This window comes from Thermobia domestica, chromosome 2, assembly GCF_964235325.1.
Source record: "Thermobia domestica chromosome 2, izTheDome1.hap1.1, whole genome shotgun sequence".
Lineage (NCBI taxonomy): Eukaryota > Metazoa > Arthropoda > Insecta > Zygentoma > Lepismatidae > Thermobia > Thermobia domestica.
Window position 1 is genome coordinate 362,509,400 of NC_137455.1, and position 21,174 is coordinate 362,530,573.

The following is a 21,174-nucleotide window of genomic DNA, read 5'->3' on the forward strand; positions in this document are numbered from 1 at the left end:
CATCTCATAAAAGACATTTCATTTTAATGAAACTAGTAAGTGCCATCTTTTAGCTTTGCGAAGTAACTATTGCTTCGAATTTGAATCTGTAAAATATAAGAGGTTAAAGTAACCAAATGGCGCAAGTTTCCACTCATGTATATAAAACAATTTTGCAATATCAACTAGGTGAATCTTGTCCCATAAAAAAGCCGAAACCCCTACACCGAAAAGCTCTCCGAGATTTGATCATTGTCCACACGGGCTGAAATTGTCGTTTGAAGCCAAGACTTTAATATGAAGCCAATAATTTCTTTAAAATAGACAAAAAATTCGAAAGTTATAAGCATTTTCATATTTTTGCCTTTTCCCATAAGGGAGCCGTAGCCCCCTATACTGAAGAGCCCCCCCTTCCTCCGAGATTTGATCAGTGTCCACTCGTACTGAAATTTTCATTTGGAACCAACACTTTAATAAAACTAACTCTATGGCCTATGGAACCCGGAGGTTCAATGCCGCGTTCACAAAAGCTCTCCACTTACTTCTATCCTTAGCTAACTGCATCCTGTTTCTACTTTGTATTCCAATCTCTTCGAGATACCAACACTTTAATACGAAGCAAAATATTTCTTTAAAATAGACTAAAAATTCGAAAGTTATAAACATGTTAATATTTTTGCCTTTCTCATAAGGGGGCAGTATTAGCCTACACTGAAGAGCCCTACGAAATTTAATCATTGACCACTTGGACTGAAATTCTCATTTGAAACCAAAACTTTAATATGAAGCCAAAAATTAAATTTTTTACATCAATTTAAACTGACTGGGTTCCGGTTCATCCCACTATTGTTTAGTTTAGTTAAGTGGTAATTTCTGACAGCTTCACATCATCAAAAGAATCTTTCACTTCCCCGCCCCCCCAGAAGTTCGTGCTGGATCCGCCACTGGAATCAATAGACACTTTTCCTATTCTTTTTGTCACCCTTGTGTGTGAGGGGGCTCCCTCGTACAAATAAAGAAGTGGTAATATTACAATCAAGGGGCGCTATATATTAGGTATTTCTTTAGTTACCTACCCCTAACCGCACAGGGCCATCTTTGGTAGAATAAAAAATGTTACGTGATATTCCAATCATTAAAGGGGAGAGGATGCTGTAAATATATTTCTTATTCATTTTGTCTGCCCTGCTTATCAGAAATTACTTACTGTTGGAAGGGTACTGAAATGAGAGGGGCAAAATAAAACGTCGTACCCCTCCTACATGGTTGCTCAAACAATTACTAAAGAAAGCATTTTAAACTAAGATATTTAAGATTTAAACTAAGAAACGAAGATATCCTTACATTATGTAAGGATGGCATATTTAGGATTATTATTATTATTATTATTATTATTATTATTATTATTATTATTATTATTATTATTATTATTATTATTATTATTATTATTATTATTTGAATGTTTTTGGAGCACCGAAATTTTGTGAGACGAACAACTGTATGTAGAGGTTAAGATGGGTAGTCATAGGGGAGGAAAAAGCAGGATATTTCTCTGTCTGACTCCCTAACGTAAAGATTATGTGCTGAAGGTAAGAAGCATCATCATTCTACAATAGGTTGCTATTACGTAGAATATCAATTACTTGAGTTTTCCTCCTTCGGGCTACTTACTTTATGTAGTAAATTCAAAACAATTTCAATTCAATACAAATACATTGTAAAACTTTTCCGTAATTAAACATCTAGGGAAAATTAAACATTCAATAGGGAAATCTGTTATCAAAATGTCCAAACACGTAGATAGAAGACTATCTAGTGAGAAATATTGTGAAACTTTATAAAATCCTCCAAATTAGAATTAACATTTACTGGGAAACATTCGTTATGCGCCAGCGAGCATATAGTGAGCAGTGAGCACATGGGAAATAATTACGAAACTGTTTCCAAACAAAATTAGGGACGCTAATGCAAGTGCGAGAAATTAATCATATTCACGGAGAAATTAAATGTCGACTAAAAGCAGGGAATTCGTGTTACTATTCGGTTCAAAATCTCTTGTTGTCGCGAATTCTGTCGAGGAATTTGAAGCTTAAAATATACAAAACGATAATCATGCCTGTTGTTCTGTATGGTTTCGAAACATGGTCACTTACTCTGAGGGAAGAACATAGACTGAAAGTATTTGAGAACAAGATCCTGAGACAAATATTCGAATCCAAGAGGAACGGGAATGGGGAATGGCGGAAACTTCATAACGAGGAACTACATAATTTATATGGTTTACCCAACATTGTTAGGGTCGTCAAGTCTAGGAGGCTTAGGTGGCGAGTCATGTAGCTAGAATGGAAGAAAGTAGAAACGCTTTCAAAGTCTTGACTGGAAGACCAATCGGAAAACGACCATTAGGAAGACCTGGGTGCACATGGGAGGACAATATTAAAATGGATCTCGCAGAGATTGGAATACAAAGTAGAAACTGGATGCAGTTAGCTAAGGATAGACGTCAATAGAGAGCTTTTGTGAACGCGGCATTGAACCTCCGGGTTCCATAGGCCATATAGTTAGTTAGTTAGTTAATGCAAGTGCGACAAGGACATATTTTTTTCTTTTTATGGTATCGTCATAAGTTTTACACATAAGTTAAAATTTGAATATTTCCCAAATAAAAAATAAATAGAATAACATATTGATAAAATATGACAACAGCACTTCCATGGGGACCGAACCCACTACCTTCGGCATACAGACTAGTTGCTATAACTAACTGAGCTATTTGTTTTCTTACGCGAACTGTGCCTGTTCCGGTAAAGACGATTTTTCATTACGATCGTGCTAACAATTCGTCCTTTTACATAGATAATTTCCACTATTTGCTCTATCTTTACGTTAATACTTGACATATATTCATATATTTGAGTTTGCAGATAATGCACGTAATAAGACATATTAGAAATATTTCGTTAAAAGTTTAATTTGTAGATCTAATCCACATTTCTCTCAATGACATAGATGTCGTTCAGGGGCGTCATTTAGGGAGGGCAGGAGGGGGCAATTGCCCCCCCCCCCAAGGGTTTGAAGAATACATAGACTTTAATCGATGTCTACTAATATACTAGTACAAAACGTGAAAGTCTAATGTCGATGGTGTTCTTGCCCCCCTCAAGCGAAGTCTGAAATGACGTCCCTATTGTCGTTGCTTTGTGTTGAACTGCAGAATTCCCTCGGGTTCTTGAAAATTTCCCACTTTAGCAGAGTTGGTAATTCTCGTAATTTCGGTCGATTTAATGTTTTTTGCTTCTAATTTATTTATTTTAAGCTAATATCTAACACAAATATTAAAAAAGGGGTGTTATTAACACTTCCTGCTGGGGAAACCTTCCGAAATTTCGAACATATAAAGAAAACGGAGATATTTTCAAAAAACTTCAAAATAAAGAGACACGTCATTTATTTTGCTCATAGTAGTACATTTACCTTTTTCACTATGAGGTACACTTGCAAGCAAAATGAAAACAATATATGTTGTTAGGGACCCACTCAAAACAAAACTGGCAAAAGGATTGTGGTTGTCCCAGTTAGTCTTCCACTAAAACATTTTTTGGAAAATTTCAAAAAAAAAAAATTGACTTCAATTTTCAACCCCAAAAGATTCAAAAAATATTTTCCTACTTTTCAATTGTTGACAATACCTAACATTTTTTCATGCAAATCGGTTGAGCCGTTCAGGAGAAAAAAAAATCATTTCAAATTTCTTTTCCCCCTTCTAACACCTCCAAAAGCGCTTGGGGAGCTGAAAATTTTGGAACCTGAGTTTCTCATAAATGTTAATCGATAGTGTAAATTTGGTGTAGATATGCTTGGGGGCTGTTTTCACATGCTTATTCAGCTAGGCCCTTTTGGGAATAGTTAGTCCTCTATTATACGATAACACACAACAAAGCACATTTTGTGTTTTTGAGCAGAGTGGGGTCAAAGTATTAAGTAATGACGTCATACTTTATGAGGCGTTTTGTTCATAAAATCTGCTACAAATTTGTTGTTGTGAAGTAAAATAAGGTAAGATGAATGGTTAGTCCGGTTAAGATAGGACAAATACATGCTGAGATATTCAAACCAACGTAAACGCCCAAAATAAAAAATAAAACGCAGTGGTGATAGCCGCTGCGTCGCCATGGGATATTGTTAAAAATTATTAACTGTGGTTTTGAAGGACCCTGATATAGGATATACATTCATGAAAAAATATTTTTTTTTAATCCCATCTCGATTTTCTCGTCTCATTTCCAAAATGTCTTTTCTCGTCTCAGGAATTTTGAAAATACTGGAAACAGTAAGCTTGTTAGATTACATTTAATAACATTACATACAATAATTATATAAGACAAACTATTTGTTCGTTGTTTATAGTTGTCGAGTATGTCGATGGACGCAAAGTTATCCAATTATTCTGACTGAACACTGAGTTTAAATATTCGGTGCAAATATACGAATATCTGAGATATTTTCAAGAAGCTATTTAAGATGGCTTTGTAGATCGGAGATCGCACTGTAAGTTTTCTCCAGTTCTCCCGTTTCCTCCAATTTTTTCATTCCATCATTTCATTCATTTCTCATCATCACTGTTTCCCTTAGCCTAGCGGTCATAATCGTGGGACGTAGAGCTTAAAGATTTTAAGGTGGATTGTAAGAAGTATTGTAAACTCGAGTGATTTATATTTAAGCGGTTTGGAGTTGCATAAACTTTTATTCCAGGGTCTTTATGCAATGAATTGGAAAATATAGTTGACAGATGAATCCTTTTGCAATAGTCTCAGATTTATGTTCTAGTAAACATACTAAAAGTCCACAAAGCTCCGGACTGTGGAATCGGAGTTATGACCTCATCAATATGGTCGCCGAAGAATTTCTAGGGTATTTTAAGATACCTATAGGCTCTCAAGTGATTAACGTAGAAAGGAAATTTTTACATCAAATTTCAGAGAAATAGATGTAAATATTTATGTAGCAAAATAGTAACATGTTAGCATATCTAACATTTCTTCTGATTCATATTAATCAAAATGAGAAAATGTATTTTTCTAAAATCTTTTTTGAAGCTACCAAAATGACAATGGTTTTGTTCGTTATGCAATACATTCATAGAGCTGTAGAAAAGTACCAATACGTTTCCTCTTCCATTGTTAATAGGTGAGTTATATGGATTTATTCGCGGTAAGGTGTTAAAACGATATCACTTCGTTTTAGCCCTGATTCGCTTTACGTATCTTTTAAGTTATTACGTTATTATAGTAAACATATCAACTACTAATTTACTGACCATAAACATGAATTGCATCCAAAAATCTTCGATTTATTCCTCTGTAGTATACGTACATAAAATGTCAGCAGCAATCATAGCAAATAATGATCTTGATAATACCAACATGTCCTATCCATCATAAAACAATAATCTTACTCATGACAACGAATCAATAACAACGTTCTTTCTTTTAATTATATCTAAGTTATCTGTTTAATTATTGCGCCTCTGATCAATGTTGATAAAATGGGTACAGATTAATTATAGTATCGCTGTAAATGTCGCCCAGAACGGGAATTCCGTAACAGTATTCACGGAGAAGGAAAGAACCCTGGATATTTTCAGAACACTTACTTTTTGAATAGCCCTCGTACTAATCATTATTACATCAATATAAATATTTTTCTTTTCTCTTCTTTCTCCATATATATATATCAATTCATTTATAACAATATTTTTCTTTTATTACTAATTACATATCATAAACGTCGATTCATTACAAATATCATTTATGGGTCTATCCAAAATTATAGGTAATTGATGACTTACGCAGAGTTACTACTTAACTGTTCCTCTTTTACATTGAGCAATAACATCCATTTACAAACAATATTATTTATAATTAAGATTGTCATCTTATCAAAACAACAACAAGATCAGAAGGCAATAATTACGTTTAAAAGCTTCAATTTAAATTCACTGTCATGGATTTCAATTTAACATAATCAAATCTGTTTTGAACATGTAAAGTAAAATAAAGGTAAACATAACACTCAAAGTTAATACAAAGATAAGATAAATTAATCACATCATAACATGTTGCTCAAATATAAAGTCCAAATGAAGTATTCATAACACAACTCGTAACATCTGAGAGAATAAATTAAGAATTGTTATCCAAATTTAATTTAGTTAACATATCAGGGTTGAAATTTTAACCAGCTTTAGCCGTTTACCTGCTCCAGCTTTTCATATCTAAATTATATTTATCATCAATATTATTCACAAATAAATTAATAGACGAATTTTGCGTCGAATAACCGTGGGAACCTTCGGCTGGTATGGGATTAACCCCAACCATATCAGCGGGTTTTAGTTTAAATTATGATTCACAAATGGGTCAATCAAAGTACATTGAACACCACAATCTTGGTTATTTTCACTTGATCCATTTCCTGTTTCATTCATTACTTCGGTCCTATTCCGACAGTTCCTGCCATCTCGAGATCTCCAATTGAATCTGTTTTGAGTCACACTGGTATGCATGACATTGTTACTGTAATTACGTCTTCCACGAAAGTTTCTTCCGTTCGTCCAACTGTTCCTCGGATTACCATAATTCGTTCCATTTCTGCCGCTAGAATTGAATCTTCCATTAGCCCCAGTTCCAGTACGTATAACGGATCTTTCACTAATTCCAATGCCAGTATTATCACGTGACCTCTCATCGCTGCGAAGGTTTTCGATATTTTCACTAGTTATATTCAGGTTTCTGACGGCAATCGGATTCGATGGATTACGATTACTTCCGCTAGGGTTCGGGAATTGATTCTCGAAGTTCTGAACTAAAATTATCAGATGATTGAAGTTTACGCATTGAGCAGACAACAGTATCTGTTGTAATTTATATGGCAATAAAATGCGTACGGAAGCGATTATTCTGGATTCGGGCTGAAACGGATTGACAAGTTTAAGTTCATTATAGGCATTAATCGTAAAATCTGTAAGAGATTTATCGACCCGAGGTGAATAGTGTCGGGTTCGCACCATCGCATCACGGTTAGCTAACAAGAAATCATTTTCGTAATTAGCCAACAGGGCCCGTTTAAATTCTTCGTAGGATTTGACATGATCGCGAATAGCTTTAAACCACAAGGAGCAAGGGGGAAGTAACAGATGTGGTAACAACTTCATAAATTTCGATTGATCCACACCCATAATTTCACACTCTGCTTCAAACTTCTCTAAGAACGAGCTTGCGGTTTCGTCACACTTACCGCTGAATTTAGTCATGGCCTTAATTTCACTGACCTTAACGTTTATTTTACTATGATTATGATTTTGTTGGCGTTGATAATGGTCTGGAACCCTTTCGCTCTCATGTATCTGCCTTCTTCTTTTGCGATCTGGACTTTGGAATCGCCTACTGTGATCTTCCACAACTAAACCATCATCAACAGAACTCTTAGAAGAAAATATCCCGTCAGTTTCTATTAATGGAGTTCTCGGGCGGTGATGCAATGCTTCCTGTTGATGATGCAATATTTCCTGTTGATTGGGAGTACCCAAAGCCTCCTTATACATAAGATCATTGTAGCCACATTCCCTCTCTTGTAACGATCTGATTCCCTCTTGTAAGTTGGATATCAGTATGCTATGTGAATTAACCTGGGCAGTAATATTCACTATCTGATTTTTTTGTTGGGCTGTCGTCGATTCCACCGCTTCAACGGCTTTCTTTATCGACTCTGTTTCTAGAGCTAGTTGATCCTGTCTATCTTGCCATTTGTTACTAAATTGTTGAAACCTAGTATCAAGTTCTCGCGTCATATCATTTGTAATTTTGACGGTAACTTCATTAGCTAATACTTGCAAATTTTCTTTCAAACTGTATTGCAAGCGATCAAAATTTTCTTGCACACCTTGTACTTTATCTGCAAGAGATTTATGCTGCACTAGTATCTGTTCTAACTTATCATCGTACAATTTTTGTTGTTGATCAAATTTCTGTTCTAGCTTTTCATCTTGTTGATCAAATTTCTGTTCTAGCTTTTCTAGCTTTTCATCTTGTTGATCAAATTTCTGTTCTAGCTTTTTATCTTGTTGATCAAATTTCTGTTCTAGTTTTTCATCAAGTAGTCGACTAAACATATCAATAAGGTTAGAATAGGAATGTTCAGACACAGCTGTTGCATTTCCAGATATGGTTTCGTTTGAAACACTGGGTACTTCTTCAATCTCAGAATCCTGCATATTAACAATTCTTTGTATTCTCTTCCCGCTTCTTAAAATAGTGAAACTCATAAAAAGGTATATGTACTTATGCACATAAACTCAGTTCTTACTATTCTTCGGAACTAAATAGTATGGTCCCGGGTCTTCGGCACCAGATAAAACGATATCACTTCGTTTTAGCCCTGATTCGCTTTACGTATCTTTTAAGTTATTACGTTATTATAGTAAACATATCAACTACTAATTTACTGACCATAAACATGAATTGCATCCAAAAATCTTCGATTTATTCCTCTGTAGTATACGTACATAAAATGTCAGCAGCAATCATAGCAAATAATGATCTTGATAATACCAACATGTCCTATCCATCATAAAACAATAATCTTACTCATGACAACGAATCAATAACAACGTTCTTTCTTTTAATTATATCTAAGTTATCTGTTTAATTATTGCGCCTCTGATCAATGTTGATAAAATGGGTACAGATTAATTATAGTATCGCTGTAGTGTGAATATTCACTAGCCACACACGTTCTCTAATACAATTTTCTTAGAATTTCCCAAGTAGATATTTTTAGATCTCCCAAGAATATCCAGTACATATGTATATTCTCTAGGGATAGTAGAACGTATGTTTAGTTCGTCACGGGGGGTGTTCCTCAAACTATTGGCCTGGCCTCTCAAAGAAACCGTATGATTATGTTAAACAACCAGCAAAATTATTCAATAGAGTTAAAAGCTTTACGGCTTGTAAGAGTTTTATGAGTCTTTATTTTAATTGGAACATCATACTGAAACTGCCAATTGGGATTTTCCTATTCGTTGTGTGTATTTATTAGGTTAACAGAGAATTTATGCAAACAAAATGTCAACAATATTTTATAATTGTGGGTTTTATTTTAAAACTTCTGACATGCTAAACCCAAATATAAATACGTAAACCGTTAAATAGTGTTGATATGTTTCTATGTACAAGTTTATTGTTGGTGGATACCATAATTAAAATAATGTAAATATCTTTTGTATTTTTCGTGTTTCTGAGTAATTGATAACATATTTTACATTGCCGAGATGGAAGGGGTGTGTTTTATTTGCAACAAGACCTTGCTGTCAGGAGATGAAACAGTAATAGTTACTCGTGGGATCGATACTCTAGTGAAAAGCAATCTTCAAGGTAAAGATGGATTATGAAAAAACTGGAAAGTGTTGCAGCTCGGTACATGGGAGCTCTCGTAGGAACCACACATGTAAAATCAGTATTACAACTTTCGTCCAACACTCTCTTTCAAAACCCCCAAACCTAACAGTGAGATCGTGTCTCTACCTTTCACTTCAAACAACACTGCCTCTTTTGTACAGAGGGATGCGATTTAAATTTTGATAAAAACTTGTATCTGGAGCGCAGGTGTTACCGTGTAAACTTTCATCGTAAAAACCGTACCGGTTGGTACAAAATCACCTGAGATTTCTTACCCCCGGTAAGATTTTACCGGGGAATTTGTACCCAAATGCTGTTTTAAAATATATCACTGGACAGAGAACTTCAATGGTATCAATCGACTGGACATTGCCAAAATACTCGACTAAGATAGCTCCGGCACTATTGTTAAAACTTCCCTTTGATCTAGCCGTGACGTAAAATTTCACGGTGAATTTTTACCTCCCTGCTGTTTTAAAATATATAAAGGAAAAGTGAACTTCAATGGTTCAATCTCCTAGATATTACCAATGGACTCTATTAAGACAGTTTCGACACTATATAACTTTCCTTTGACCTACGAAGTGCGGTTCAGAAAGTGCAAACAGTTAGGTTTGAGTGCCACCAATTTTTGTAACGATGGATGGGGTCGAAATGTGACAGTTCGAGTGGAAAGTGTTATTGATTTAGTTGCTGCAGAAGCCAAATGCCACAACAGCTCCTACAAAAACATTTTTAAGTGCCATCATCATGGAAGAAAGGAAGCCACAGAATGAAGAAATGGCTGAAGCACTTCAGAAACTTTTTTCTTAGTAGGAGGACTGCGATGTATGCAACACTATTTGAATGAAATATTCAAACGATTGCGTGATTATCTACCTTCAAAAGCTGAAATATGCTCGGAGAAAAAACCTACGAGAAAGCTTTAGAATCATTTTGGAAGTACGATTATCATTACTGACATGCCAGAACCTACTTACAGAGGTTTGGTATGCACAAAAAGAGGGTTATTCTGTAGCAGAATATATGGGAATAGTGGAAAGAACTGATGCCATCATTTAAAAGACATGCCTTAGATGATACAACACCTTTGATACATACCTACTGATCCTGAACAGCACGAAAATCACCCCAGTAATACTTAACACTTTTATTTCTAAATATTTGCAAGAGACGAAATAATGTTCAAATATTCTGTGAAACGTAAAAGTGATGGGACTTGCCATGCTATTCCGTCCTGTGCCAGATCAAGAAATTTCCTTTCATCTATTCAATTAGAATTGGTCCTATATGTATATGGTCTTGCCATCCTGTAGATATTATCATGTACCGCGTGTTACTGTATAGAAACAATGCCTTCTACTTTTGTTTGTAAACATGACCGCATGGATTTACTACACACCACGTCGGATTACTACGAGCAGCAGACAACGAATCATTGTCACATCCTAGGAAGCACATGATGACAGGACAGCAACAGCGCCATTGCCGCTCTGGACACAATTAAATTCTTCAGCAAATAGCGGCGAAGTACCAGTTCTCTGGCGTCCCTCTTATTGCTTGCTTTAGAGCATTAGGAATTACCTACTCACAAAGCCTCTAGTGTCCTTTGGGACTCATGGCTATTCTGTTTCTCCTGGCTTAGCCCGCTTCAGGGCTATGTGACTTATAACCCCAACACTTCTTGCTTCAAAGCATTGGAGTTTCCTTTGCCAATCTGCCTAGCCTGCTTCGGTGCTGTGTGGAGATATCCTGTCGTCTGCCAAACGGGCAAGTACTACCTAATTTCAACCTGATAGATTAGAGGAAATATCCTTTGTATTCTTTCCTGTAAATACTTGTATATAAGGACGTGTTATAAAGAAACTGGTAGTGGGAGTAGATTACGGACATTGTTTTTATTACCTAGCTTTACCTACAAAGAAAGAATACAATATACTTCATAAAATGGGTATTTTAGTGACAATTTACTTCCAAAAGTCATCAGTGGGAAAATGCCCTTCACGGACTTACCATATTAACTCTCACCAAGCGAAATTCGATATTTATGTCAAGGGATGTTGCCAGATGTGACACCACGTCATCTTTGTTTGCCCAATGGAATTAAGAAGCATTCCGACTTCTCCAAACATCCCTAATCTACGACAAATTACTTCAGTAATCAATAATCCCAATGTAAGTGCTCAAGAAGTGACAGAAGGAGGCGAGCAATCATTGACTGTGTATGGTACTCTTAAAGTAACGACGTGTTTGAATATTCTTCGATACAGCGTTTCATAAATGCAGTGGTAACACGTCTTATCACTTTTCAGATGGAACTTGGTCGACTACTCCCAACATCTGAGGCAGCTAGAGAGCGTTCAAAACCATTTTTTGACCACTGCTAATACCTTCGTACTAGATCTAGTACATTTTATATTATTACAGTGTTCTAGTACGCTCACCAACAAATCAAGTACTCTTCTCCTTCTCTTCTTTTCTCATAAATACATTTGGAAGAGAACTAGGAATCTCACGGAAATTTGACAATGTACGAAGATTTCAATTAAGGATGTCGGGAGTAATCAGAGCCATTTTTATCGGTTTTGTGCTGTAACTTACAGTTCATTCTATTGGGGAAAATACGAAGTACAAAAGTGTCAAAGAACGAAAGGTTAAAACGAATAAAAATGAAATGAAATCTTTGAGTTTTACGTCCCACCATTATGCCGGTTAAGCTAAAGGAGACGGTGATGATGAGTAATGAATGAAATGGTGGAATGAAGAAAGTGGGAGGAAACGGGAGAACCCCGAGAAAACCCACGCACACGGTGTTTGTCCACCACAAAGTTCACTTGATGGGGGCTGGGATCGAACCCGGGACCCCAAGCACCAGAGGTGAACGCTCTACCACTGAGCCACCGCGGCCCCTTAAAACAAATAAATGACCACATTAAGCAATATTACATATTTGGTGTTCCGTTTAAACTGTAGCCTACTAAGGAATTAAAACTCGATTTACTCAAAAAAGCCCATTTTATGATACTTCTTGTTTTCTCCCTACATTCTCTATATTTGACATACTTGTGTTATATAGTGATTTGAGACGAATTCTAATACGACAATTAAGCAGGGATTCCGCCAGAATTTTTAGTTTCGGGATGTAAAGTCAAATTGGGAGGGTGTAAGTGGATTGCACGGTTTGTATCGAATTTTTGACTGTAAAAAATTAAAGTTAGGGGTTATTTCAAGAACTTGAGAGTTACTCCCCGACCCAAAGGGAAGGAGGAGCGTCCGAAAACTTTTAATTATTAGATACGCTTACTAATATATCATAAATAGAGTGAAACATTTGCAGATACAATTTTAAAACTTTTTTCTGCATAGGTTAGTACGAAATATTTTTGTTGGGTGGTCGCACTGTTCAAAACGTGTTTATTTTCTGGTACAGCAGTGGAGGAGCAAGAACTTGCTAGCCACTTCATGGGGATATGTAATCAAAACTGGTTCTTTGCTGCCAGTTTTAACCCAAGGACCTTCTGCTCCCGATTACATCATAAAGCTAACATCTTGCAAGTATGATACTGGGTGTGAACAAGGTTGCCGTTGTCGCGACGTTAGTTTACAGTGTTGTGTTTTGTGTGGATATTGCAATGGCACTTGGTATATCAGTCCAATATTCAAGATTTTGATGATTATGATGAACTCTGGAAGAATCTCCGTTACCTGTTGACGAGAAAGATGTATCAGATATATTTACGATGTGATGCATATTTTAAAAACCAAGTTCCGATAATTTAGTTGTTCATTTAGTAAAGCAAATTTAGTTATTCATAGTGTAACAAGTCTAATCGTTTGTTGCACTCCATATTGCCCTTAAGTGCTTTTGTTCATTTATTTGCATGATGAATTAATTATTGTTGGTTACAATGCACCATTACTAGGAGGTTCAATAAGAAAATAATATTGTCAATGTGATTATTTTTTGTTCCAATTATGTAGGTCTCACTTTCAAATAGGCAGAACAGTTGATAAAACAATATATGTATTTGAAATACAAATTAGGGCTTTGTATTATATAGATATATTAAATTTATTTTAAACAATAAACGTTGAAATGTGTGCTATGATTAGAAGAAGAGACATTTTACTATCTCTTGAGAATACGTACTAACAAGTTTTGAGCAAACTTTAAGAATATGACCCGTTAAAAGTCTAATATAAGAAAGATGTATTACCATTGTGCAGCCTGGCTGGTGAATAATCACACCCTGGGGCAAATAAATTCATATAACTCCCTTCCTATTATTAGTAGAGCAAACGTATTTGTATTGTTTTACAGCACTAGAAATGTATTACAAAACTATCGAAAAAACTGTCATTTTGTTCCATAACTACCTTGTTATTTATAGAGCAACTTAAAAATTCAAAAATGACATTTTCTCACATTTCGTTACAATAACACAGAAGAAATGTTAGATATATTCTTACATAAACAATTGTCAGGTATGTCTGTGTAATTTGGAGCACAAATGACGTTTCTATGTTAATTCTGTGAGAGTTTATAGGCATTTGAAAATACTCTAGAAATTCTTCGGCGGTCATATTGATGACGTCATAACTCCAATTACACAGCTCGGAGCTAAAATGAAACAGCTGCAAAAGGTTTCATCTTTCCCCCTTTTTTTCCAATTCAGGCTTTTTTTGGCTTAATGTTACTAGACTATTTAGTATTCTATTGACAGAGTGTATTAATCACTCTGACATATTATTACGAATTAAATACTCTCACTGAAATCGATTCATCCGAACAAACTACATCCGAACTACACAAGAACAGAGACTAAGTTAATTTAGGCGAATCAACGAATGTTCATACCCAAACGAACTTAAGTAATTTTGAAAACATATATATTTTATGTATATAGGAAATGCAAAGATACTGATTAAACATCTGACTTTCTATACATATAACTAATGTAAAAGAAAAAATATGAATCAGCTATTGGAATATTAGAGGAAATCGATGGACTAACTATTTAATTTATGTAAATAATTATCCACCTCTACCGTACACTTTAACAATAAGATGATATCCTTGATAATAACTGAATATTACGGAAAACTAACGAATAGGATTTAATAATCTTAATTTTAGAAATGCAGTAGGAATTAAAAAAAAGTATTACAAAAATATATATACAACAGAACCATAAGATAAAATATTAAATCAATGTGTTTATATATATATATATATATATATTCACCAAATTGTAGTTAGATAGTTTCTTTTACACTATTATTACCCATGCTAATACGCTGTCCTGTATGTATGTGAGTGCTTGAAAGAATGACAAATTTAGTTTTAGGGTAGTAGCATTGAATATTGATTTTCTGTGATAATATTCATAAGTGTGAAATAGCTTCTCATATGTGTTAGTGTATGTGGAAGGTTATGAAAGATATCCGATTCTAAAATAGTTTAAATCGGCACTCGAAGAAAAGCCAAAATAACAGGATGAGCCAGGCTAATGACAGTCTTCTCAGAAATGTCGAAACTTCTATTTGTGGAAAATATAAACTTTAACTTTTTTCTTGGCTGATTTAAATGCGTTTTCGATCTCCAGTTTAGAAGTTCAAATACTGTATGGGTACAGATTATTCAATATTTCGAAACAATAGATAAACAATTAAATTAAAACTTCTCGTCACCTGGGCTGGGTTAGTGTACCTCCTACTTGTGCAGTTGCCTCGATCCAGGTCAGGGTCGTATAAGGGAACATGTGTCTCTTTAGGATCACTTCAAAATTGATCCTCAAGTAATAGCATTTGAATATGAATTACCTCTTAATAACTATTAGAGTTTCCTCACCACATACCCAAATTTATCCAGTAATTCATTTTTCTCTAAATTCCTCTACCCTTCTTCTCCTCTTCTTTTCTCCTTCTTCTCTTTTACCTTCTTCTCCTTTCTCAATCTTTCTTTTCCTATTCCTAACAAAACTGAAGGGGGATCGTGACTGGGAGTTGTCGCCATAGACACGGCCATTAAATTGCTTTGATGTTTCTCTTCGGAAGTCTGATATGAATTTGTAAATCCTATAGCAAGCATGTAAGCAAGTATATTAAATTTCATTTATTTTGATTTTATATTTCGACTGAATTATCATAAATTACAAGTTTTCAATTTTACAAACTACCGATAACGACATTGTCACGCCCTACTTCTATTACAGTTTTAAATGTGCGACCATCACTTAGGATGGTTACCATAGAAACGGTTGTTTTCGCTGGTAACGGATCTGAAATTATTTGCTTACTATCAAAATTTAAGATCGAGCAGATATTGAATGTTTCATAAGAATGCAAATGATAGAAAGAATTTTATATCGAATAAGTGATTATAGTCGTTGGCTGTCCTGTTGTTTTGATTTATCTGTAAGAAGGAGAATGAAATAAATACTAAATTTTAAGAAAATTAAAATTCACACGTTGGAAGTTAGTCAATGATTGATTAAGTGAGAGTTCCCTATTATAAATAGTATTTGGTGCATAAACTTTGTGTTGTTAGTTTTAAGTATCTTATGTTGAATGTATATTTAGGTCGTTTCCAAACCATGACAATAGACAAACTGTTGTTAAACAAAGCGAACTTGTACACAGTGTACATTAAGCGATAATGAAAAAAGATCCTGCCTTTCCATAAGTTGGTAAGATGCAACTTGTGTGGGACAAAATGGATCTATTTTACTTGTACCAATATAGATGACACACTAGAAAATGGAGACAAAATCAAGAACCAAGAAATAGTGAAATATTGCAATGACTGTGTCGAGAAATAAAATCAGCCTCGCGACTCGATAGATATTTTGACTGTAAGAGAAATCGAGCATCCTGATTCTGATGGGGAACGCGGGGATTAGTGTTCGGCCGCATTTCATTATTCTTTTGTTTTGTATCTGGCAACGTGGGACATTTTTTTTATAAGTGTCAACGTGGCGCGTGTGACTGCATAGTATGTAGTTTATTATGCATAGCAATTATTGTATTTAGTTGTGTGGTTACAATATAATAAATAGTATATTGTACAACGATCTTTGTGTTCAAAATAATACTGTCCACGAACATTAAATAGGTCCTCCGGGCCGGATTTTTTTCCAGTTGTGCATGTGCATGGTTTGCGAACTTGTGGCGCAGTATCTTCATTTTGTAGTGCATTGTTAAAGTGGTGCAGAATTATAACAATGGAAGAACTCATAAGTAACAAAACTGTCTTGAAACGTGAAGTGACAAGGTTAATACATAAAGTGAACGAGAATAAAGACAAGCCTAACTTCAGTATTAAGTTGTACACTGAACGTGCTACGCAATTACATGGCGATTGTACAGAGCTCATTACAAAGTTCATTTCTGTGGATGGTGAAAGTGGGTTTGCAACATATGACTTAGAATTTAATGAAGTGCAAAATAAGTTGGACTCTGTCTTCGAAATTTTGTACAATATGCAGTCACCTAATACTGAACGGGTAAACACATCTAATAAACAGTGCACAGATGTGAAGTTGCCAGACTTAGAACTTCCTACATTTTGTGGTAGAGTGCAAGATTGGCTATCGTTTCGTGCCTTATTTGTAGCTGCTGTTCATAATAACGATCGGTTAGGAAATGCTCAAAAGTTGCAGTATTTGAAGACAGCTGTATCAGGGGAGCCTGCTGTATTGTTGCAGACTATTTCCATATCTGATGATAACTATAAAGTAGCATGGGAGTTACTTAAATCAAGATATGAAGATGTGAAGGAGCTAGCGAATCACATTTTGAGCAAATTCATTACTCAACCAGCTGTGAAGAATGAGTCATCAGGTGAGTTACGAAGATTGGTTGACAATAGTGTTCAGTGTGTGTATGAACTTAAATCCTTGGGCCTTCCAGTGGAACATTGGGATGTGATTTTAATTTACCATGTGAGTGAGAAGCTAGATAAGAAAACCAGAAAACAATGGGAGCTTTCATTGAAGAAAAACGAACAACCAGCTTTCGACCAGCTGAAAGAGTTCATATTACAACGTGCCAAAGCGTTAGCTGCAGTGAGTGCAAGGTCACCGGCAGACACGTCTGCTTTAAAAACAAACAAAAAGAGCAACACGTTAGTGCATCATTCAAGTCTAATTGTGTCATATATCATGTGTAAAAATAACCACAAGCTATATAAGTGTCAAGAGTTCATAAATATGTCAGTGAATGATAGGCATAGTTTTGTGAAAAAGAATTCGCTTTGTTTCAATTGTTTGACATTAAATTGTTCCCTAAATAAGTGTAATGTGAAGCAGGGTTGCCACACTTGCAACAAAAAACATCATACTTTATTGCATTTTGAAGAAAAGGATAAAGTAGATCAAGTAAATTGTTCTAATTCTATAAATCAAAAACTAATTCCTCAGGTGTTGTTGTCCACCGCTGTCATAAATATCAAAGATAATGCAAATAAGTTGATACAGTTTCGTGCTCTTATCGACTGTGGGAGTGAATTATCGTTTGTAAATGAACGTTGCGTCCAGAAATTACGCAAAGAGAAAATAAACATGAACATATCAGGTGTTACTGGTTCTAACGTTGGAAATCCTCATGCAATGGTTGATTTGTGTTTTCAGTCATTGTACAGTAATAATAATATTCATACTAAAGCAATAGTTTTTCCAAGAATCACAAGTAACTTACCCAGAGTAACTATTCAAAATATAGGTAATTGGGAAATTGTGAAACAAGTAAACTTAGCAGATCCACAGTTTAATAAAAGCGGCCCTATTGATGTGTTGTTAGGTGCTGATGTTTTCCCATTATTGTTGCTCAATGGGAGACACGTAGGTACGAATGGAGCTCGGTCTGCCATTGAAACGGTGTTAGGTTGGGTATTGTGTGGTCAGATTAACTTAACGAATAACACATCAAGTGTTCAGTCATATTTTGTTTTTGTTGATCTCAATAAAACATTGCAAAGATTCTGGGAAGTAGAAGAGTTGCCAACTGTACAACATTTATCCGTTGAAGAGCAAACATGTGAGCAGTATTTTGCTGAATCTTATAAACGTGATGTTGATGGCAAATGTATTGTAAAATTGCCTTTTAAAGAAAATGTTGAGCCTCTTGGTGTATCACGGGACACAGCAGTAAAGCGATTATGCCAGATGGAACGTAAGTTACAGAAAGATCCTGATTTATGTAAACAATATTGTGATTTCATGAAGGAGTACTTAGACTTAGTTCACATGAAAAAAAAATTCCTGATGTAGAACTTGATAAGCGTGTATCTGAATCTTATTATCTGCCGCATCATTGTGTCTTAAATGAAAGTAGTTCTACCACTAAATTGCGGGTTGTATTTCATGGTAGTGCTAAAACTAGCAGTGGAGTATCTCTCAATGACAACTTAATGGTAGGTCCAAAATTACAAGATGATATTATCCCATTAATATTAAGGTTCAGAACTCATCCAATTGCATTGTGTGCTGATATAACAAAAATGTACAGACAAGTTAAGGTAGAGCAAACTGATTCTGATTACCAGAGAATAGTGTGGAGAGAAACAGTTGACCAGCCTATTAGTGATTTTGGATTGTTAACTGTTACTTATGGAACCAGTTCGGCTCCATATCTGGCTGTAAAGTGTTTGCAACAGTTAGCTGTAGATGAAGGTTATTGTTATCCCAGAGCTGCAGAATTAGTCATGAATGATTTCTTTGTTGATAATTTAGTTTCAGGTGCAGCTGATAGTAGTGAGGCAATGGTATTGTACTCAGAATTAACAGCATTATTACACAAAGGTGGTTTCGAATTAAGAAAATGGTCTACTAACGACATGAATGTGCTAAATAGTATACCTTCTCACTTAACAGAAACTCAGTCGTTAATTTGTTTTAATGAAGATGAGAATGTAAAAGCTTTAGGTATACAGTAGAATCCATCAAGTGATTCATTTTCATTTTCTATTGTTGTTCCCACTTACAAGTCAGTAATGACAAAACGAATGTTACTATATCTGATATTGCAAAATTGTATGATCCGCTTGGTTGGTTATCTCCAGTATCCATTGTTGCAAAATTGTTGCTATAATCATTATGGAAATTAAAAATTGAATGAGATGACGTACCACTTGAGACGTGTAGTTGGTAACACTATACTCACATTTGAAGAAATGTGTACAGTTTTGTGTCAGATTGAAGCGTGTTTAAATTCTAGACCATTAACTGCTCTATCTTCTGATTCCAATGACTATCAGGTATTAACCCGTGGCCATTTCTTAATTCACGATTCACTAGTAGCAATACCTGAACCAAATTTGTGTGAATTAAAAATCAATAATTTGTCACGCTGGCAATTAACTCAAAGATTGGTCCAATATTTTTGGAACCGTTGGCAAACAGAATATTTGTCTCGGCTGCAACAAAGGCCAAAGTGGTGGTGTAAACACGCTAATATCAAGGTCAATGATTTAGTATTAGTGAAGGAAGATAAGATATCTCCTCAACATTGGAATTTAGCAAGAGTAGTTGCTGTTCATCCTGGTGTAGATAATATTGTTAGAACTGTTACTATTAAAACTAGCAAAGGTGTCTTCAAACAACCAATTGTAAAAATTTCTCCTCTTCCATTTAATGAAGAATAATATGTAGAATATGTATTGTAGAGTAATCTGTAGAATTATATGTAGTGTTGAAATGATATTTCAAGGTGGGCGGTATGTTCGGCCGCATTTCATTATTCTTTTGTTTTGTATCTGGCAACGTGGGACGATTGATAGTTTTTATAAGTGTCAACTTGGCGCGTGTGACTGCATAGTGTGTAGTTGCTTATGCATAGCAATTATTGTATTTAGTTGTGTGGTTACAATATAATAAATATTATATTGTACAACGATCTTTGTGTTCAAAATAATACAGTCCACAAACAATTAGCACGCCAAAGAATCGAAGCCAGATATCTCCGGTTGACATATCCGACCTCGAAGATAATGAGAAGAATGTGGATCAGATCGATGACTCTCCACCTCATCCAAATCGTGACCAGACAGCAAACCTAAAGGAAAGAGCACCCTCAGGCAAGTTTGACATGTCTGTTTTATTACAACAAATGACGCGAATGATGCAAAATATCACAGATGAATTAAAACATTATAATCAGAAATTAAATGTAAAAATAGATAAGAATAATGCAGAAATGAGACATGATATAAATCAAAGATTCAGTAGTATGTTACAAAGGCTTAATACTTCGAAGCCAGAAACCGAAGCTCGATTTGAGGTATTAAACCACAAAATTGACTACATGTGTACGGCCTTTGCTTCCTCAATAAGAAAATAGTCTCTATAAAACTACCTCTTTAAAATATTTCCAGCGGCAATGCACAGTTTGACAATGAATCAGAGATATAGAGTTGAAAGTTGTTCTTAGTTTCAGTGTGTTATTTTCGATGAAAGTAACATTGTTTGTGACGCGTGTTGGTCAGTGTGATTGAGGAATCGATTTCCAGCAACAAAACCTTACAATTTGAATGTATTACACTGGTTCAGATTCTACATAAACTATAGTTCCAGGTCTCATATAGTCTTTCTGCTATATGTTAACAAATGAGTAACAACCTTACAAAATCAGACATCCACCATCGGTGGACTTAGAATTAGACACGTAGTTATGTGCACTTGAAAGCACTAGTAAATATAGAAAATTACTACTTTTCAAAAGCGGTTAAAGTGACAAATAT

General features: G+C 35.1%; 2 protein-coding genes across 2 annotated transcripts; both read left to right on the forward strand.

Annotated features, from left to right (window-relative positions):
- Positions 1-16,660: 16,660 nt before the first annotated feature.
- On the forward strand, positions 16,661-18,706 carry LOC145679598 (uncharacterized). The gene has a single exon (XM_081750175.1). It carries the CDS (start codon positions 16,661-16,663, stop codon positions 18,704-18,706), a length of 2,046 nt encoding a protein of 681 aa, XP_081606301.1.
- Positions 18,707-18,936: 230 nt separating this feature from the next.
- Positions 18,937-19,371, forward strand: LOC145679599 (uncharacterized). The gene has a single exon (XM_081750176.1). The coding sequence runs from the start codon at positions 18,937-18,939 to the stop codon at positions 19,369-19,371; it is 435 nt and encodes a 144-aa protein (XP_081606302.1).
- The last annotated feature ends 1,803 nt before the right edge of the window (positions 19,372-21,174 follow it).